The 23072-nt window shown below is 38.6% G+C and overlaps 1 protein-coding gene across 2 annotated transcripts in view; it reads right to left on the bottom strand.

Annotated features, from left to right (window-relative positions):
- Positions 1–23072, bottom strand: part of LOC135741170 (phosphofurin acidic cluster sorting protein 2) — a 52318-nt gene that overhangs the window by 23452 nt on the left and 5794 nt on the right. For both annotated transcript variants that reach the window (XM_065259839.2, XM_065259840.2), the window contains exons 2-10: positions 15963–16050; positions 8763–8852; positions 7310–7435; positions 6561–6723; positions 5010–5101; positions 4757–4840; positions 4328–4387; positions 3095–3243; positions 2812–2905 (exon numbers count right to left, since the gene is read on the bottom strand). In XM_065259839.2, coding sequence (XP_065115911.1) covers positions 2812–2905; positions 3095–3243; positions 4328–4387; positions 4757–4840; positions 5010–5101; positions 6561–6723; positions 7310–7435; positions 8763–8852; positions 15963–16050 — 946 coding nt within the window. The remainder of the gene's footprint in view (positions 1–2811; positions 2906–3094; positions 3244–4327; positions 4388–4756; positions 4841–5009; positions 5102–6560; positions 6724–7309; positions 7436–8762; positions 8853–15962; positions 16051–23072) is intronic.

Here is a 23072-nt window from a genome sequence, read left to right on the forward strand (position 1 = left end):
CGATGGGGCAAATAACAAACAATAAACTGAACAAAAGACAGGATTTACACAGGACTATACTAACTAGACTAAACTACAAAAAACAATAACAAGCAACTGGACTTAAGCTAAGCTAAACTAAACTAAACAGACTTCAAATACTCACACTGACAGGACAAAACGGACCAGTACAAGACACCAAACACAAGGACTTTAAATAGGGAAAACTTAATGACACACACACCTGAAAAGAATCATGAGTAAGGGATCGGGGGAAAAGTGACGAGACCTGGGAAATGCGTGGTCAGAATAATTCAATACTAAAACCACGCATTTCCCACATAAAACATGGTACTGCCAGGACCCCGAACATAAAGACTAGATCTAATTTAACACATGATTCAGACGGGTCCTGACAGTAGCCCCCCCTTAAGGAGCGGCTACCAGACGCTCCTCAAGGGGAACACTAAACACGGGACAAAAGAGACTGACAAACAGATAAGAACCAAGAAAACATTACAAACAATAACAAAGGCAAACAACCAAAAATGACCAATGGGTTGGGGTGGGACAACAAAAACAACAAACAAGGGAGGGGGGGGTGGGGGAACAACAAAGTTCATGGAGGGAGGTCCAGATTGGGTGGGAATGAAAGGGGTTTGGGACGAGGCAGGAACCATGACAGGTGGTGCTACGGATGGCAGCGGAGCAGACACAGACAAAACAGATTCAGGAGGTAGGGCTGGTGGCTGCGAGGGCTGCGAGGGCTGCGAGGGTGGGTGCGCTGGCGGCGGCTGCTCTGGGTGCGCTGGCGGCGGCTGCTCTGGGTGCGCTGGCGGCGGCTGCTCTGGGTGCGCTGGCGGCGGCTGCTCTGGGTGCGCTGGCGGCGGCTGCTCTGGGTGCGCTGGCGGCGGCTGCTCTGGGTGCGCTGGCGGCGGCTGCTCTGGGTGCGCTGGCGGCGGCTGCTCTGGGTGCGCTGGCGGCGGCTGCTCTGGGTGCGCTGGCGGCGGCTGCTCTGGGTGCGCTGGCGGCGGCTGCTCTGGGTGCGCTGGCGGCGGCTGCTCTGGGTGCGCTGGCGGCGGCTCCGAAGCCAAAGAGCCTCTCTTCCTCTTCTTCTTCTTTAGCCGTGGCGCAGAAAGTGCAGGAGGAAAAGGCACTGTGACGGGCGTGGCAGAGTCAGAGGAGGACCCCCCGGACGTCGACTCCCAGGAGATCCTCCTTTCTCGCTTTCCATGGAGGCTGACAGGTGGGAAGGAGCTCTCTGGGGTCGGAGAGGTGAGTGTAGGGTCGCCCAGAGTCATCACTCCCATGATGCGACCCTCCAGAATGCAGTCCTCCGGGACAGAGGGTAGTTGGGAAGGTGGTCTCGCCACAGTTGGACCACTGGACTCCTCACGGTTCATAGTGAATCGGACCTGATCCACAAAGTCCAGGGGCCTGAGCATCCTCATCTCTGAGGGCTTGAGGGGTTCGTTGAGGCAGCTGTTGAAGATAGTCTTTAGTTCTGCCTCATTGAACCCTGAGTCCCTAGCAGCAGCGGCAAAGACAGTGGCGAAGGACCGCACATCGGCCTCCCCCTGTCTGAGGCTGAGAAGAAAATGAGCCTGCTGGCTCCTTTGGGCGTCCGGTGAAGCGCTCATTGAGGTCTGCTGGGTTCTATGTTGACTGGTCCGTTCTGTGAGGATTTTTAGAGACGAACCCAAGCGCAGACGTATATGAACACTTAACACTTTATTAAATATAAAACTAGAAAACAAAACCCACGATGGGGCAAATAACAAACAATAAACTGAACAAAAGACAGGATTTACACAGGACTATACTAACTAGACTAAACTACAAAAAACAATAACAAGCAACTGGACTTAAGCTAAGCTAAACTAAACTAAACAGACTTCAAATACTCACACTGACAGGACAAAACGGACCAGTACAAGACACCAAACACAAGGACTTTAAATAGGGAAAACTTAATGACACACACACCTGAAAAGAATCATGAGTAAGGGATCGGGGGAAAAGTGACGAGACCTGGGAAATGCGTGGTCAGAATAATTCAATACTAAAACCACGCATTTCCCACATAAAACATGGTACTGCCAGGACCCCGAACATAAAGACTAGATCTAATTTAACACATGATTCAGACGGGTCCTGACACATGCCTTACTAAAAACGTTACCTGTGTGCATTTTGAGGTAAAACAAACGGCACTGATGTATTTTAAGATATGTCAGTGCAAGTTGTTTTCAGTTTGGAGAGCTCTTAAAAGTGTTTAAATCTAGGACTAGTCTAATCCCTGTCCGGGAAACCGGCCCTATGTGCTATAATTGAGTATCCAGTGCTTATATCAAACTAGAAAATGTGAAAAAGATCAACCCAGTAACTTAGTTTTGGTAAATCATCCTCTGCAAGCATGTGAAAAACAGAACATTAAAATTTGTCTCCCCTTGTGATGTCAGAAGGGGATCTTATTATAATAATACCACCCCATAATCTGCACTATCCAACCACAGCACTGACATTTAGTGCAGAGATCAACTCATTTGCATTTTAAAGGACACACACAAACAACACATTTTTGCTCACACCTACAAAGTGTCAATTTTAACATCTTATAATAAATTATCTATGGGCCATTTTGAGCTAAAACTTTACATGTGTGCTCTGGGGACACCAAATTTTTTTTTGACATATAAACACTAAATGACACACAGTACTCATAAATGATTATTTAATATAAAACAATAAGTCAGTGACTATACAAATAAAATCTAGATATTTTAAGATGTTGAACGCAGACATATTTAATGATTTGTTTCTGTGACGTACAGTTGATGGCTGTTCTCTCGGTTGACTCTTCTGGCTGTGTAAACTCCCGATCTCTGTCTGTGAGCTGGAGTGAGACATCCCCTCGAAAAATGGCCTGGAGTGAAGACACACATTCACATGTTTAGCTTTTAAAACAGTGCATTCATTAATACAGGAGTCATGCATATACAGTAAACTATTTCTCAGTGCTCAATGTAGCATTCTGGAGACTTTCTAAAGATGATATCTGACTCATATTAGCCCACAACATTTGAGTATAATACTGTATGTGCATGGATCTTACTTTAGTTTGGGTTTGGGTGTGCTGAGTAAACTCTCATTGTCCTCCATCTCTGGGCCGCTGTCACTTTGGTTATAAACCTCCAGACTGTCATACAGAAGATCCAAATCTTCAACCTCCTGTGTCTGATCAACTGGGTCTGAGTCCAAAACCTGATGATGGGGGATACAAACTAAATATTAGTAGCTTTAATGCAGATGCGGTTCGGGAAGTGATCTGTGTCGGGTACAGAATAAAATTGATGCTGCTGTCTACACAGTACATTAAACTCTTACATTTCAAAAGATCAAAAATAATGTGTATTACCGTGATTAGATGGCGCACTTACCCAACTGATGATAAAACTGAAGCCAAAACGTTATTTAATAATTTTTTACCCTGTGTGTGTTTTGATAATCATTCTGAATCTGATCTTCTTTAAAAAAAAATCACATTTTTAAAGAAAAATACCCATATTTAAGTTTGTAAGCAGAGAAAAAAATATAGATAGGATGAAACGATCTTGTTTGTTTGTATATTGTTTGTTTAAAAAGCAGAGGGTCTGTTCTTTCATTTGATATATTTGTATGTTTATATATTTTTAGAAGAACATTTTCCTGGAAGGCTTTTGTGAAACTTTTGTTATGAGTTAAAGTAGGTGTCATTTTAATACTAAATAATAAAGTATTTTATATATATTTCTATTAATGAGGATATTATTTATTCAATGTAAAATAATAAATGATTAACATTGTAATGTCAATACAATATAATTCATCATGTATGTGTTTAATAAAGATGTTACTGATGTTTAAAAACTCCTCCACATGTTTTGCATTATTTTACATGCCAACCACATGTGTTTCAACATTTGCTACATCTAAAGTGTCCCATTCAAGCCTGCTGAAATAAACAACATGCATTTGCATACTGGCCCAGGACCAGTGCTGATAGACCAGCAAAGCAAAGCTTTTGACAGTTTGGTTAACAAGTTTGACCAAGAAACTCACTGATTCAGCTACAGTCTAATGTCTCTGTGTGATATTATTATGTTGTTGCCATGCCTTTAACATAAAACACAATATAGGATTAAAAATGATGATCATTGATGCTGGTCTGTTCAACAGGACAGCTGGGAACAGTTAATCTTAAACATGAAATATCACTTATATCTGTATCACTTAATGACTTTTAAAGTACCACTGCAGTGAAAAGCACTGAACTGAAGCTTTCTTGACAAAACAAAACATTTCTCACCTCATCAGACACTTTAAATCTCTTCAGAAGAGCAACAAACTTCTGTTTGAAGTTCGGTTGCTAAAGAGAAAGAAAACAGAACATGCATGGATATCTTTATCTTATAGTTATACCATGATAAGAAATGATTGCCACATTCATTCACAAGATACTCCAATATACGCAAAACTTTGTTTAGTTAACTTATTACTGAAATAACATTCATTACAAATCAAATATTCTTGATGTACAAACAGATTTAGGAATGAAGGTCAGTGTCACTCCTTGTTTAACATTTGTGTTCGTGATGGTAAGAAGATTAAGACATCACCTTACATGACTTCTGGATCAGATAACACGTCTGTCTGGTGTTTGCTTTAAAGCTTTTATTGAGTAAGGCCTGGTGTTTTTGTCATTGGTCACAGAGAGGTATTGTATATGTGTACGTACCCGAGTCATAGATGTGGTTCTTATCATTTTCCTTCGAGATTTTTTGGGCTTTCGTTGAACCTCCTCATCTTCATCATAAAGGTCCTACAAACAGAGGAATATTCCTGAATTTTAGAAAGTTTCAATTAAATCTTTTTGTCGGTATCATATTCTAAAGATTCATTTAATCTTAGTAAAAATTGTGCACTTTTAATGTGGCACTATTATTTTTCACAGGTAAAAGTCATTATATGAGACGTGTATGAGAACTGACCTGACCCTGAACAGCATCATCACTGCCTTCTTGCTCTGAAGAGTAACTATCATCATCATCTTCTGAATAATTATCCAAATCCGGAGATCGGTCTACAGCACACAGAGAGACAGGTAATGTCCTCATTATAGCTTATGGATATTTTAAAAAATGCAAAACTATACATTTAAATTCATTTGTGAAAAAAACAACATTGTACAGTGATTGTATTGTTTAATGGTGAGAAGCCTCTTCCTCTTGTAAGGTCATTGGTCATCATCATCATCTCTCTTCCTATGTGTTCTGGATAAAGGAGTGAGTTTTTATCTCTGTTTAATGCACTTCTACTTCCCATTAGTATCTGATAGTTCATGTAATGACTGAACATTAATACAATCACTCACTGATGGATTAGTATACCGTGTGTTCTGCGTAGTAGTTAACCCTTATGGGTTGTTGAGGCCATTTTGGGGTTTTTTATGACTTAATTTGGCCACGACTTTCTCTGTGTTTCAGCAAATGGAATGATTTTTGGTGACGAATCTTATATTTTGAGAAAATGCTTTGAATATACCGTGGGCAAATTTACTACACTTTCGGGTTGTTTGTGTACAAAAAAGCCATTAAATTAAACAACTGTAAAAATGTATCTGATAAATCATAAATCTGTTAATCAGTACTGATCAAAACTACCAAATGCTTACAAAATTTCCATGATTTTAACTCTTTAATTGCCAGGTTCATAAATGGTGTCACTGATTTGATGAAAAAACACACACAAAATGACAGATTTTCAATATAAAATTAATTGTGGACTGGATTTTTTTTACCTTTTTCACAGTCTTGGGCTTGTCAAAGATTGGTAAAAACATTGGCTTTGATGCATTTTTACTTTTTGTGTAGCATCAGTTTTTTTTCTCCCTTATTAGTTGTTCGTGGCCTTTTTTTGCCCCCTTGACTTCCATTATAACGGCTTTTTTTATTTCAGAGCCATGACACCTTATTATCATCAATTCTTGATTGTTGGCAGTTTTTCCTTTTGCTAAGAGGTCAAATTTGTCATTTTTACTGTTGATCACCATGTGGCAGCCTTAACCCTTTAGTAGGCCTGTGCAAAAAAAGAGCCTAATTTCTCAGGCTGTACATTGAGTTATATGGAGAAGTAATTCTCTAACAAACTTCCTTCACAAAAATGCAATTATTTCAATATAAGAGTTTATAAGCAGAGATAAAATATAGATAGGATGAAACGTTTGTTCCTGTTTTTGTTCATTTGTGTATTGGTTGTTTAAAAAGCAGAGGGTCTGTTCTTTCATTTGATATATTTATATGTTTATATATTTATAGAATATTATTTTCCTGAAAAACATTGTATGACATTTTGTGAAAATCACAAAAAATACTGGTAGGCAACATTTTAAAAAAAATGGCTGATGGGGAATGAGTTAACAATCTTAAATTAAGTACACATCAGAATTGTGGCCCATTATGGGCAAAAGTTAGCACATACTTTACACTTATATCATACATATGTATTGAAGTTTAATGAAGTGAAGTGTGTTTGAGAGTCACCTGATGCTTTGGTCTTGGCCTCTGGCTGTCCGCTGCCGTCCTCCGGGTCAATAGGTTGACTGGACAATGAAAAAACACTCAGCTCAGCCGCACGCACCGGACCTTCCTTCACGTTACTATGAAGACCTAGAATCTGTCCTCCATCTGTGGGATGCTGCATAACCTTTCAACAATAAAACGCATACATAAAATCACACACGCAGACAAAACCTACAAAACTTTAATTCTGTATCATGCATTAAATTACCCATCAACCCCTGGGCTAAAGGAGGCTGAACTGCCTATTGTCCTGATGTCGGTATGTGTTAGGTCTCTATTGAAAACCTCAGCCAAGAGGAATTTGAGGGGGCGAAACTGCCGAGATTAATTGGAGGCATTTACAGAAAGTGAAAAGAAGAAAACGGTCTCCACTAAAGTGAATGTTTATGAATACACTTAAACATTAGAAATGAATCAGCATTCAGTGAGACACTAATGAAGATTTACCCGAGTAAGGTACACATTTTTTTTTTTAATTGGTGGATTTGGTTGCCAGATATTTTTGGGAAATCACCAACAGTTCATGAACCTCTGACAAACGTCTGCCACAACTAAATGCCCGTAACAGTATTGACATATCACATAAAAGCTATCCCTAAGAGAGTATTTATTAGACAGCAGTCAAGTAAAATACATCACAGTCTGTCTAAAAAAGATCTGACTGAAGTTCACATCGGGATGTGTGTGTGATTTTGTCATCTGACTCGCACCTCAGCCATATTAATAACACCAACGGCCAGCGTCTTGTAACCCAGAATAGTTCTGTTTTTGTAGCGTTTCCTCCTCTGAAGCATGACCTGCAGCCGGTTGGCATCTCTCTTCAGGAAGTGTGGGTACTAGAGAAAGCAAGTTAAACACTGGTTTATTGCTTGGGATTACATCATTTCCAACAAAAACAAGGCAGCAAGCGAAACGATAAACACACACACACACATGGACATTTCCTGACACACATTAGATTCCTGTAGCTCCAATGGTAGAGAGTTGTGTTAGCAGGTCATGGGTCATTAAACACACATACTGATCAAATGGATACCTAATAAATCATGTAAATACACAAACACAGTTCATTTGATGAGATCTGTCTTTAGTAGTTCTTAAAAGAAACCAAAAAAAAAAACTGGCAATGAAGTTTTTGTAACAGGGTTAGGGTTCATTCAGCCGACCACCAGAGGGAACCCTCTCCTGAATACTGATCATGAATTTCTTCATTGGTTACTTTCTATTTGTCATCAAACACGTTGCCATGTTCTTTCATTTAGACTTAGGAAATTAAGGGTTAATAACAGCATGAAAAAGTATATAGGTCAGTGTTCTCCAACATGGTGCCCGCGGGGAGTCTGTGAGGTGCCCGCCAAAGCACATTATATTAATAGCCTTAATTTTAATATAATTTTTTTTTCATATTCAGGGTTTCCTGCAGCACTTAGCAGTTTGAGCGGCCCGCCTAAGCTGGGAAACCCTACTGCCTTCCGCCTTAACTAGATCATCCAAAAAAATAAAAAAATAGCTGCACAAAAGGCCGTCAAGTGCATCTCGGAGCATCACACCGCGAGCAGGCACGCGGGCCACACGGCCGAAATGAGAGAAATCGATATATATCATCGTTCGCCAGACATTCTACAACATCTGCTTTAGTTTGTGTTTATTAACCCTTTAGTTTCACTTCATCACGCAGCTATTCCCGTTAGAGGTAAAAAACATTTAATTCATTAATAATCTAGTATGTGTTCATTGTCTGTCATAGTTTCTTTAAAATTGTTTTATTTTAGTGTTAAATAAAAATATTTTAATTTTCATCATGACACGTACGCCCCTTTGATTGCCACGTCCCGGTCCCGAACCACCCGCCCAACCCTACCACCTTAACTAACACATTTTCTGCGGGAAACCCTGATATTTTTTATTAGTTTGGCTTCTTTTATGTATGTTAACATTTTAAACAATTATCAAACATATCAACAAGTAAAATAAACTAAAATCAAGTCAAACAATAAAGTAGACTGTGTAAAAAAAACTGTGTTTTATCCATTGTGGTAGCCCTTGCTCACAAAAGGTTGGAGACTCCTGGTATAGGTAGGTTATACAGACAGAAATTTTTTAACAAGAAGAAACTACAGACACATTTATAATTTAACTCAAACAGATTTAAGAAGACCTCACCTGTAGGGAGAAGGTGAGCTCCAGGTCTGTTTCCATGAGGCCGCTGGGTGGGAGCATGTACTCGTTTGACCTCAGGACGCGCTTCGAACCCTGACGACATAAAAAACATGATCTCATCTTAAAAATACACACATTCAGTCTGATGCTCTCTCAGGAAAAAATGGATTTAAAATCAACACCACACAATAAAAAATCTTGTAAATTCAACTTCTGTAAAAGTATAAAACAGAACATCAAGGCCCTGTTTACATCTGGTATAAGGATGTGTTTTGGTCGATCGGATCTCAAGTGGAGAGGTGTAAACGGGGTGTGAAAATGTTTTAGCTCGTCTACTTTCTACCATATTCAGAGATAGTCAAAAACACATTCAAATGGATTTTGTGCTTTTGTGGTTGATTGCTTTTGTCTCCGCCTATTGATCGAACAACACAAGCAGCAATACTCTAACATAATATTAGTGTGTTTCCACTTGTGTGTTAATGAAAGCAGAGGAACTCATAGACGATCCCCTCGAAGTAATCCGGACATAAGTGGGCAAAAGGGATGGATTTACTCTTGAGACTTACTCTTCAATCAGGGACCAATCCATAAAAACATAAATTTTTAGTGGTTTGAAACACAAAACATGATGTCTATTGAAGTGGCTGCAGGGTGTGGACGACCATGCATCGCTCTCATCCACTTGTGATCCAATCGACCAAAATGCATCTTAATACAAGGTGCAATTTTTCTCTCTGTCACGCTACATGTGTTTAATATACCTTTTTTTGGAACTGCATGTTTTGCTTTCATTGTTCTTTTGGTCAACCAACAAATAGCTCACCTCTGCATTACCATAAATGCTAATGTGCCCATCAATCAAGATCCAGCAGGTGTAAATTGCTCTCTTATTATACAAAATATTACCGCCATATTATAAATATTCATGTAACGTTTTTACTCTGACCTAGGTCTCAGTTCATTATCAGGGCTCCAGACTGCCCCCAAATGGTGGCATTTTGCCCCTAAAATTTGAGAGTGTGCCACTGAATTTTACATCCAGTCGCACATGTGCAACCAGTAAATTTGACCTTTTTTTTTCAAAAGTGCACAATAAAATGTGACACTGAATTTGAAAAAGCACATTGTAATTTCTGCATCTATCATCAAGTATTTATTAGTAATACAGTGGAAATTAGTAGAAATGTGAATATTTGGTTAGCATCTTGATTTACGGTGTGTGCCCCTAAATTTTCTGGTTGTGCCCCTAAAATTTTCAGTTGGGGGCCACTGTGCTCCTAGTGAAAAAAGTTAGTCTGGAGCCCTGATTATGTGATAATGTTGTTTGTTTGCATATCTTGTCTGTCAGAATTTTATCACCAAATTACTTACAGAATTATGCCAATAACCTGATTTAAATAAATACAGTGAAATTCATTCTTAGAGGACAGGAGCACAAGGTTATGAAGAATGTAGCCGTCTAGAGTAATCTAGTAAATTGTAAGACATTTGACTCTTTAAAAGGTGAAAGTACACTTGTTAAAAAGCCTCATCTTTATCTCATTATTTTTATCACATGACATTATTTTAGAAGTGCACAATGTATTGGCAGCCAATATATACTAGTCAACATTTGAAGGGGATCAAAACCTTTCATAAAATATGTCTTAAAAACCACTTCCCAATACCCGTTCTTGTCTTTGGAAAACAGTGCAAACAGCTGTATGTCTGTCTAAGTTTTAAGGATCGCTCTGCATCTGATCTCTATCAAAAGTCCTTTATAAAAATGCAATTATTTCAGCTTTTGTTCAAAATTTTGTGTTTTTGAAGAAACTTCCCCATATTTGAGAGGTGATAAAACTTTTGTGAAAATCATGAAAAATGCAGGCGGTGAAAGAGTTAAAAAGGTCCTATCTAATCTTTACATGAAATAAGCCTGCTCCTGCTCCAAATAATCCAAGATCAAGCCAAACTGACAACAATCAAATCCAGCTAACTTGAGTTAGTGACGTACGAAGAACGAGCCCCAGAACATTCACCTAAAACTGATGAGAAGACCAGGAGAAAACTGGTAAGGGAAGCTGCCAAGAGGCCTACAGCAACATTAAATGAATTGCAACAATATCTGTCAAGTACTGGTTGCTCCCTACATGTGACAATAATCTCCTGAATTCTTCATGTTTGTGCTATAAGACATTTTTAACCAAAAAAACATCCAAGTCCAGCTAAAGTTTGCAAAAAAATAATTCTCCCCAAACCATGTGGAATAATGTATTATGGTCCGACGAGACCAAAGTTAAACTTTGGCAATAATACCAAAAGATATGTTTGGCGCAAAAAACACAGCACATCACCAAAAGAACAGCATGCCCACAGTAAAGCTGCAGCTTCAGGCTTTGTGGTTGCTTTTCTTCGGCTGGAACTGAAGCTTTAATCAGGGTGGATGGAATAATGAATAGCTAGAAATACCAGTCAATTTTGGCTCGAAACATAAAGGATTTTGCCAAAACACTAAAGATGAAGAGGAAGTTCACCTTTCAGCATGACACAGACCCAAAGCACAACTCCAAATCAAACAAAGGAATTGCTTCACCAAAACAAAATCAAAGTTTTGGAATGGCCTAGCCAGAGTGCAGATCTAAATCTCATCAAAAATCTGTGGTTAAGAAATTTGGTGGTCAAGATTAGGAAAATTTAGGAATGACAAGACAGTCACTTCATGTTTCTTCCTTCAACAACAAAGCTCACATTCTTTGCGTCACACGTCATTACGCTAATTCTACATCATGTGCATATGCTCCACACTCCAGTCCAGTAGGTGGCAGAAATGCGCCTTTAAGTGGGTTTGCCAACTGCCATTAAAAAAGAAAAGAAAAGAAGATTGCACATGCGCAGAGCCATAGATATGTATAACGGCTAGATGTGTTACGGCAGAGTCTCTAACATCATCACCTGGCGGCCATCTTACCACAGGCAGCTCGCTCACTCGTAGCATTGAGTTTAATGGTGCAGGTACTTTTAAATGACCATAACTTGCTTAATTTTCGACCAACAGTTTGGTTTCTTACAAATGTTATTAATGTGGAAATAATTCTGGATGCTTAAACGTGTTTCTTTTTTTTGTACAAGTATGCAGTGTCATAGGTACGTCTTTGACGTTTATAACAAACTAAACAGTTTGAAAATCTGTAGAAAATTGTGAAAGTTATGGTCATTTAAAAGTACCTGCACCATTAAAACTCAATGCTACGAGTGAGCGAGCTGCCAGCGCGGGCGAGACATCCAGCCTTTATACATATCTATGCACAGAGCGTCCCAGTTTCAGTTATCAACGCGATCAAGTGTTTACATGTCCTTTTGAGCGGATTAACGCAGCTATTGATAATCGCTGCGAAAAAACAAAAACAAATGAATCTATGTGCAACATAGTAAACCAATTCATGCATGTAAAAGTAATGTAATCGCTCTTTAAGCAAAAACACAAAAACTGATCGCTTTAAATCTCATATGAAAACTGCCATACAAAAAGTTATTAAAACATGACTAGGGCTGGAACGACGCGTCGACGTAGTCGATTACGTCGATTACGTAATTACGTCGATTTGCCGGAAATGCGTCGATGCGTCGCACTGTTTACATTTTGAAATGAAGGCGGGCTTCAGCTCCGACCGGGTGATATACCAAACAGACAGAACGCGATCAAAAGTATGGGAATACTTTAAGCAGAGACCAAATAAAACACATACTGTGTAAAACTGAAATGGCATACCACAGCAGCGCAACACCTGTGTATGATCATCTTAAAAGAAGAAAACCTGGAGCTCTCCGACCTCAAAATGACGAGACGTCAGCGTAAGAATTTGAACTATTACAGTAAGTTTTTATACTTACTCTATAAACAATAGAATCAATACATATTGTGCTTAATACAGCTGCGTTTACATCTTCGTTTAATACGAGCTGCGAGACGCCTGACAGACGCGACATTGCATCGCTTCTGGGCAGTATGTTGAAACAGTAAATAAAGAGCAGGACATGTTTTTATATTAAGAAGTTATGAAATAATAAGTTACTGCCACATTGAGAACTGATAGGCATGAGCCCGCGTGCACTGAAAGCCAGCTGGCAGTGCGGAGTTCCCAATGAACGTCTTTTTTGCGAATATGTGCGCAGATATTACAGAAGCTCGTCTTGTAAGGTATTCCTGACATGCGTTTATTTAAAGTAACAGCGGCGTAAACGCTGTTTATAAAATATTAGAAGATCATACTAACTGAACTTGTTTTTTACCCGGAACTTAAAGCTCCCCTGTGTAAGATCTACTCCCATCTAGCGGTGAAAGTCTATATGACAAGCAACTGAATATTACTTTCTAGCCCTCCCCATTCGGAACGCGTTTTAACTCGTACGGTGGCCCGGCCGTGTCATGCCAAGGTTAACATGGCTTCCAGTAGCTACAAAGCAAAAGCAATGAGAAAAAATTAACAATTTGCAATGTCCTTTGCCTGTGATCCATCAAAGCACACCGATTTATGTTTAACATGAAAAAAGTCTGATTGTCATGATATGTCCGCTTAAAATCACATACAAAAAGCAACCATGACGGGTTTAAATGGACGCGAACTAATATTATGTCAAAGTACAATGCTTATGTTTTAAGTAAACATGTTACATGTCCGTGTATATGTAAGAGCTTTCTCTCATATTGGTGAAAAAAGATCGCGCAACATTCACACGCTTGTAAAATGAAACGAAAGACGCGCAGATCAGACGCTTTTATCAATGAAAGGCTAAAAATAGCGCTAGAGGTCAGAAAAGATGAAAAACATTTATCTCAGTACCTCAGATTACATAAATGGGCGGAGAGACGGCTTGTGGCTGTTCGAACACATTAAACCACATGCGTGTTTACACTAACTGCATAACCATGCAATAGTTAGCCAAGGAACTATAAAACTTCAAGTTTACAACATGGACTGTATCGATGTAAACGAATATGCTGAATTACCTGTGGAGAAGATATAAAGTGCAACTTCTGTCTCCCTTGAGTCCCATCTTGAAAAACTAACTCCAATAGTGACTTTGGTCTTGATGTTTTTCCTGTCGCGTTGTCGTTTAAAATCCCTGTTTCCCTTCCTTGGCGACTTGTTTTAATGTCCTCGGAATATGTCTTCAACAGGCTTTCAAATCAAAGCATTAGATCGCAGGTTCATGACGGTGTGCGGTTGTTGTAAAATCCGAAGGATTCAGCTACGCAGGTCGCAGGCTGCATACGTTATTAAACCTGGTTTATTTAAATTAACTGAGCATTACATTCGCAAGTCATAAGCATATTACATCAATTTACAATTAACTAAGAATAATTGTCAGCTTTATAATTGTTAATATTCTGAAATAAGACTGTCTTGATGACGTATACCGCCTACACATGCAACCTCCGAAGGCTTCAGCCAGCAGCCAGCATGAGTGTAGAGTGAAAGCGCGAAAGGCGGAGCTTGAATTTCAGGAATGTCCCTCGTCGGCGAATGTATTTCAAAGATGGAGGCACAACATGGATTCAACCAGAGAGCGCTTCGACGGTATGCATTTTAAATAGCAGATTCTACACTTACGAGAATACTTTGATTAGTGGGGTGGAAGTAATTACACATGAATGAGCACATACTTTTGAAAGAAAACATGGGTTTTTGTTAAGAAATAACTCAATAAAGTACACAGTAGAGCTTTAAGAAAAGTTAAATGTTAAAGTTAAATGAGAATGCAGTACTACTAATAGTAATAATATTAACAGTAATAATATAACCATTACATCTTATATAAGGGTTCATGAATCACAATGAACTTATTTTTACTTCAGTCTGAACTAATGCTGAGTTAATGCATGTACTAATCATAAACTAATGTTTAAAATATTAATATATGCCTATTTTATTGTTTAAGGTGAATAATGCCTCTTTTAAAGTGGCACTGCCACTTTATTTTTCATGTTGAAAATTTTGGTTTGTGTCTTTGTTTAATTAAGAAAATGCTTAAATAAAATGTTAGCGTTAATGGCAGATGTTACATTTATTATTTGTTGGGGAATTATATGTATAAAAAAATCATTAGACTATTCGATTAATCGAAAAAATAATCGATAGATTAATCGGTTGAAAAAATAGTCGATAGTTGCAGCTCTAAACATGACAAAACTGAAGTTAATTTATACTTACTTTCATCTAGCAACGGCTCTGGTATAGGCTGCATATAGTTACATGCATATCAATTTTTCACAAAAATTACTTACAATATTAAGTAAGGAATAATTGATGACGGGCCGAATTATAAGAAAATAATGAACACCCAAGGTGGTTATGCTGCAGGTGTTCATTATTTTCAAATAATTCAAAGGACCAGAGTCATTTATTCAGCTTATACCACGATTACCAAAAATACTGTTTTGGTGCCTATTTTTAAGGTTAGGTGTGCGGTTATTGAAAAATAATCAACACCCATGCAACATTTCTCAGCCAATCAGAATCAAGCATTCAACAGTCCCGTGGTATAAAACACTATCCTCTCCAACTCAGTCAAAAATAATGTTCATCAACATATGAAAATAACTGAGGTCCTGATAAACACACAATGAATCAGATTCAAACCTTCACCAATCTGTCTGAAAGCTTTACTGAGTGGATAAAACACCTGAACCTCAGATGATGTGCTGTAATCCTCACAAAATCAGTGACTGGTATTTCCTGATGGGAATCTAGTACAAATTTATGTCATCTATTTTATAAACCACAATAATAATAGGTACCAAAACATCCGAAGGTTTATAATATTATTTATAATATTTTAAAATATTTACAATGCGTATAATTATAATACTTTATAAACTGTAATATATATTTGAAATATAAAATCTCTATTTCTGAAAATCTGAAAGCATGCACACAAACACACACGCACACACGAACACACACACACTGTGTAACCAAAGTGACCCGTCTGGAATGCTGAGTGTCTACAAGTACTCTAAGTGTATCCCATAATGCACCTCACTGCCCCCCCATATGTCATTTCATTGCGTTCAATCCCATCTTCTCACTAAGCAAGCTGTCACCTTGGCAACAGCACACAGTTTCCACAGTGTCTTGTGTAGAGATGTTACTCAGCAGTGATATCAAACACACCATCAGCGCGCACACACACACACACACACACACAAGTGTTTTGTACCTGGATCTTGACAGCGATAACCACAGAACTGAGCTCACGATCCAACTCCTTCAGAACCATCAACTTCTTCAGCGTCAGACTACACAGCCTGAGAGAGACAGAGAGAGAGAGTTATTACAGTCATCTAGAAATCAACATGATCAACATGAAATAAAGCGTGTGGATCTGAATACTAGAATACTGTAGTGAATGTCAACACAATGTCTAAGCTATAATTATTCTGTAGTGGTTAACCGGATCATTAATGTGCAGACAGAAAGCTGTGTCCTCCAAATCCTGTGACATCATTACATCTTCAAGTTGCACTGATTTAAATCTTTTGATGATGATTTCTAAAAGAGAGATGCTGCAGCTCAGGCAGAATGAAAATGTAATAAAAAACCTTTGAAAGATAAAAACATCTCAAAATCTTTATCTTCATGTTTCAATATCTGAAATACTTCCGCTTTGTGTGTGCATCAGACAAATATTCTGCTCACCAGAACCATAATGTAAGTCGATAATTTATAAAAGCAGACACATGTTTTAAGTCATATAATCCTTGTCTGAGCCACAAACAGTGCAAGACAAACGGCTCTGATAGAAAACATGCAGAGAAACATTTGTGCTGGGTCAGCTAAAACACAACCACCCAACTGACCCTCTTTAGCTGTGGTCTTTGAAAAGCCCTGTGGCATGAAAAGCGCCGAAAACAGCAGGAACATTCCATGCCAGGAATCAGGGAAAAACAACTGTTAACCGGCTACCTCAACTTAAAGGGCCCATGGCATGATAATGTTAGCATTGACACTTTGTAGTTGTGAGCAAAAAATGTGCTGTTTTGGGTGTGTCCTTTAAAATGCAAATGAGCAGATGAAGTGCAAACACTTATCACAATGATGGTGGATTGATGCAATTCAAACTCAATTGTGCTGTCAATTATTTTTTCTCTCTTTCTTTCTCTCTGCACTGTAAATGGCAGTGCTGTGGTTGGATAGTGCAGATTAAAGGGGCGGTATTATTATAATAAGGTCTCCTTATGACATCAAGGATAAATGTCTTAAAATCAGTTCTGATAAAACTCAAAACATTGTCACAGAGAGACAAGAACTCTCAGTAAACCTGTAAACTAATTTTGGGTTACAGTAAATGTGTTTACATGGGCTACATATTTCAGCATGGGATTGCATATCTGCACAATTACAAGTGCACTGTCGTGTTTGCGCGGTTACAGGCGTGATGTGACGTGTGCATGGTTACAGGTGCACGTCTCGTGTGCGCTGTCGCATGTACGCGGTTACAGGTGCACTGCCACGTGTAGGGGGTTGCAGGTGCGACATCGCGTGTACGTGGTTACAGCAGGATTTTCCACAGCACTTTGCAGTTTGGGCGGCCCGCCTAAGCTGGGAAACCCTACCGCCTTAACCAGGTCTACTCCAAAAAAAAAAACATTTAGCTGCACAAAAGACCGTCAAGTGCATCTCTGAGAAAAGTGCGGACGCGCTTCACACCATGAGTGGGCACGCGCGCCACACAGCCAAAATGAAAAAGACATGATCCAGACCATCACTGTCTGGAGGATAGCCAGTTGATAAAACGGGTGTCTGTGAGAACTGTAAGTGGACTTATGTTTTGGGTTTATTTAAGCCTGTTATTATATTAGTCTATAGTTCTTGCGAATTAAATTTTTGTGCTATCTAACATCATTCGCCAGACGTTCTACAACATCTGCTTTAGTTTGTGTTTATTAACCCTTTAATTTCACTTCATCACGCAGCTATTCCCGTTAGAGGTAAAAAACATTTAATTCATTAATAATCTAGTATGTGTTCATTGTCTGTCATAGTTTCTTCAAAATTACAAGGAAATGTACTAGAGCCCGACCGATATACGGGCAGGCCAATATTATCGGCAGATACTGGGCATTTTCCAAACTATCGGTATCGGCATTCATAATGGCCGATAAATGGATATTTAAAAAAAACGGATGAAACAGCCTTAACAACGGTTAAGTGAGTTCATGATGATTTGGTCACGAGACATACATTGCTTGAATAACAATTAAAAGAACATCCCAATCAGTTCTCTTAACTCAAATAAGCATGACAAAATTTGTGACTATCATGTCCAGTTTTGCTGCTGTTAAATAAGCCGAGAGTGAAGCAGAATTACCTAGTAAATATCATATTTTAGTTAAAACTCACAAATAACTACAAATAACTAATGTTAGGGAAATCTGTTAATGTTTTGTTGTGCGTTTCTGAAAAAAAAATCAGCCGATATATCAGAATATCCAACAAACACTTGTATCGGTATCGGCCCTTAAAATCCTTTATCGGTCGGGCACTAAAATGTACCCGACATAACCCAATGATTTGTTTTTTAAAGATAGACCTGACCCAAGACAAACAAAACAAAATTAGACCCAAGTCAGACCTGACCCAGTGGGAGTTTTTTTAACCCGACTGGACCTGAATGTAGCCCCACACGCACCAGTCAGACAGAAAGAAACCGTGGTGGCCTTGCAACCAATTTGGTCTGTTTCTTAATTTATTTTCATTTGTTATTTGATGATGACAGATTCATCCAATCAGATTACAATGCATCATGCAGTGTACCTAGTGAGGACTTTTGCTTGTTAGCTCACCAATACCTCATATGATTGCTTTACTGAGTGACTCAGAACTCAGTTTTAACACTTTCCTATAATATCCTCATCTCACGACACAGATCTCTAATGATTTCTTCACTATAAAATCTAATCAGAGATGAACACGGCACAGACAACACACAGACGAGGACACATAAAACTGTGGTTATTTTCTGAATAAATTAAAGATGATGCTGGCGTTTGGGGAATGTTTTGACGTCATGATAAATAGTCTACTGCTCGACAAAAAAAAAACTGCTTTGCCAATCTGTGTGTTTATGTGAGTCAGTGTCTAAACCTTAAAAACTCCAATATTTTGTGATATTTCTATAGCGCCTTTTCAGTGCTCAAGAACACTTTACATTACTGTAAATATAATGTAAATGGATAGACTGCTTTTGTCCATTATATATACACGTAATTCAATTACAATGTAAAGTGCAGAGATAAGGTAAAAAACAACCCCACCATCTGGATCAAAACCAACAAGTACAGAACTTAAGTACATGTCTGTAATATCTTCCATGTCCTAGATAGAGTAGTATCAGATAGTAATATGATGCAAACCGTCTATTTTAAACATGGTCCTGGATTAAACCAACTTGAAAATAGACTCTCCCATGTGCGCTTTCACAAATGTTTGATCAGAACGTTTAAGGTTGATATAAACTGTACTTTCAGATTGAATTCATTCGTATTGATGAAAATAAGTGCATGTAAACATAGCCACTAATCAAACTACATAAGCCGGTATGCTCAGCGGGACATTAATACCTGATTCAAACCTGATTACAACCCTGTAAATAGATCAACTGTGCGTCGGTGGGACTCTATTCTTTTCCATAAAGTAACATTTCAAACAGAAATTCAAGCTCTGTGTTTTCTTCATGGTTGTAATGAGCAGTGATTTTCAGCATGGCCTCAGGCATTGAAACTAATGGAAATCACATTATCACGAGAGAAGTGAACAAGAAGAAAACTCATTAGGACCACCGCCAATCAATGAGCTTCATTATTACCACTCACAGACACTGAACCCTAAATCATCACATTCACAGGCAAAAGCAAATTACAGGACTAACCATTACTTAAAGTCAAACTGTGAGGAAAATCTGGGTTTTATTGGTGTTTATATGTCTATGTGGTGTTTTTAACACGTAACACCATTGCTGAGTGTTTTCTCCATAAAATTCAAGACCTGAGGTTAATTCCTGCGGTTTAACGATGGATTTTTCCTCATCAAAGTGGAATTAACTTAAAATACTCATATTTTAAATAATCATACACTTACCTGTAGGACATCATACCAAACTGTAAAGGGTCTTCTTTTATATGTGTACATTCATAACAATAAAACTTTTGTCAAATAAACAGTTTGAGAACTTAATATGTTTTGTTTAATTAAAATGTAACATTTTAGAACAGTTTTTTGTCCTAAATTTTCTTTGGGGGGCGCGCGAAAGGAATGCACTGTACACAAGGGGGGCCCCACGCGAAAAAGTTTGAGAACCACTGATCTAGAGCGAGTAATGCCCTGCGTTTAGTGTGTATGTAGCATAACGGAGCATTCACATGGGGCGTAAGCGTTAATGCTTCCTATTCACTTTAATGGGTGATGTGATGCATTGCCAAACTGAATTGTGGATCCGTCTGCGCCGTGTCAGTGCGTTGCTCATGGCAGAAGTTGAACATTTCTCAACTTTTCAAGGGGCAACACGTGCGTCAGCCAATCATATCGCCTTATGCTAATAACCTTTGCAGAGCATGTTTCCCATCTGAAGACAGTATCTGAGTACATCTGAGTGCTCCATGTTTCTCATTTAAGAGCTCATATCAAAGTCTATGTCTGCATAAACACCTCATGTGTTCTCTCTTGAGGGGTCAGGATTATTACTTCAAGGATAATGAACAACAACCTGCAGTGTTTCCATTCAAACAACATCCAATCATTCCGACTTTCAGTTCAGGCAATTTTATGGAAAATAAATTGCAATATTTGAAAGACAAAATGTCATGTTGCTTTGGTGTGGTATACTTTACCTGTATTGAAGAAGTTCTTCAGAAACCTTGTAACCTAAGACATCAGAGTAATATATAAATCCAGTATAATTCTACCTTCTGTGTTTCAATTAGACCACCTGAGACTGGCTGCCCCGCTTTACTTTTCTGATAATAAGAACACACATTGGCAGACTGTGTGGCAATCAAATACCACATTCTGTCCTTATTCACACGCCGCAGGTTTGCCACCCTGCAGGCCGGATCTGAGTCAAACAGGAAACAAAATGCTTTCAAGACATGTGCTTGCCTATGTATGTGGCTCTCTCCATAAGGAAAGAGAACAAAGGCTTGTAATATAAACAAAACATGCATTCATGAGTTATCATAATCTCACTGCTCACAGGCATGTTGAACTGACCTAAACACACATTAGATAAAAAGAAACAAGAGTAGGGCTGGCCAATGTATCAATCCAGGAGAAATCCGAGTTAAAGCATCAAAGTTTGATTTAAGTCATTGTTTCTAGGGATGCACCAACCTGATACTTGGGCTAATCCGGACAGAATGTCCAACCAGATGGGAATCTAAGCAGGCCATGATCAACAGAGTCCTTGAGCAGCAACGGGCCATCACCCAAGTACTTTCTAGCAACTTAAAACTTTAAAGTACTGGAGGCCATCAATAAGTGTATTAGTCATCTGGTTAAATTCACTGATGCACTTTCTGGAGAGAAATATATAAGTGCGTCTTTTCTGAAACCAACCCTCCACCTCTTCAACAATTTAATACTGGCAGTGCAAGAGGATAAAACACAGACCTTGCCAAAAGCACAAACAGAAGATAGTAGATTACCTCAATGAAAAATACAGAAACTCAGCCGTACAAGAGCTACTCGAGAAGACCTCTGCCCTGGACCCCAAGGTTTAATTTTAAATACTATGTCTGTCTTAAAGTGCCTGGGTAGATTCTTCAAGGTCACCACAGACAAAGCTGCAGGACCTCCTCTGCAACAGGACCGGGCCATAGCTCTTATTTGATATATTAGACAGAATCCTTGTGAGTTGAAACATCCCTGAGCATCAACCTGGGGAGTTGAATGGCAGCTTTACAAGATTAATAACAAGTGCAGACATCATAGTGAGAATTAAACAGTTTTCCATCAGGCACTAATCCTAGGTTCTTTCATTTTTTTTATGTTAAGTCACGTCTTTGGGACCAACTTAATTTCTCATTCGTGACTCCTCTCTGTTTCTAAGCACCATGCATAAATTACACATCAAGCATTTATGTAACACATCTTATTTGAGCATAAAAATGTCTGTTGTCAAATAAGTGTTTTAAGTTACTTTATCTGTGAACTGTTGTTTATCTCAAATGTAGTGTTGCCTGTAATGGCGGAAACCGATATTAAGAACTCTTATCAGACGATTATTATTTGATTTTTACAAATAACATTGTAATATCTGCTGCTGTAATCATCTGGTCTTGTTTGGGGTACATCTTGTATTACATCTAGGGGGGGTCACAAGTAAGGGATAATGTAGAGATTGGGAAATAAGCCCCTTCAGTGTGATACAAGACCCTCCGCTTCGCGTCGGGTCCTGATCACACTGTCGGGGCTTATTTCCCAATAACTACCGGCTGACTCTACATTATCCCGCTTATTACACGGCTACTTGCCACATAAGAAAAAAAACTGGACATGAATATGAGTTTTAAACATTTTATTGGCATATTTGTTTTAAATTAACATTTTTATCCTTCCGCGAAACTTTGCACAGATGCATAAAATGATCGTAATACCTTATTAAGATCCTCTGCTTCATACTTGTCTGTCTCCATTTTTTCTCTTTAACCAGTCTTTGAGAAGTTTTAATGCCCATTCTGTATTTTTTTTGTGTGTTGGCTTCGTAGCTGTCATGCTCTATTTTGTCAAGTTCAGTCTCAGTAAGCTCTCTGTGTCTTGTCGTGGTTGTCGAGTGTTTGTCACAAGATGGCGCCAAACAGACAGTAATCTTTATTGATCTTTATTGGCGCGGAACAATTTTACTCGTGCAAGTAGTCCGGCTATGCGTTATTATTTTGGAGCGGTTATTATTTGAAAAGAACGAACCTGCAAATGTCTCAATCAGAAGCAAGCATTCCAGAGAGCCGTGTAATAATGATAAATAATCGTCTCATCGCATTTGTTTGACCTCATCACAATGATTTCAGATCACCACAATGATTGCACATCTCTCTAAAAAACACAAGGGGGAGCTGCAATGCCTGTAAAAGTGAGACTGTATCTAATGGCGTAATAATCACAACGATGTGTGAAAATTGTTTCATGAACAAAAAAATCTATGAGAATTAATCGTCATAGCCTTAAAACAGATTTCTAAACCTAAACGGGATTTCACCTCTTCAAATGGGCCAGGGTGCATTTAAATAAACAGAACAATCACAGTAGTCAAATGAACTACACTTTAAATGGGTTT

The sequence above is a fragment of the Paramisgurnus dabryanus genome, chromosome 24 (genome assembly GCF_030506205.2).
Source record: "Paramisgurnus dabryanus chromosome 24, PD_genome_1.1, whole genome shotgun sequence".
Classification (NCBI taxonomy): Eukaryota; Metazoa; Chordata; class Actinopteri; order Cypriniformes; family Cobitidae; genus Paramisgurnus; species Paramisgurnus dabryanus.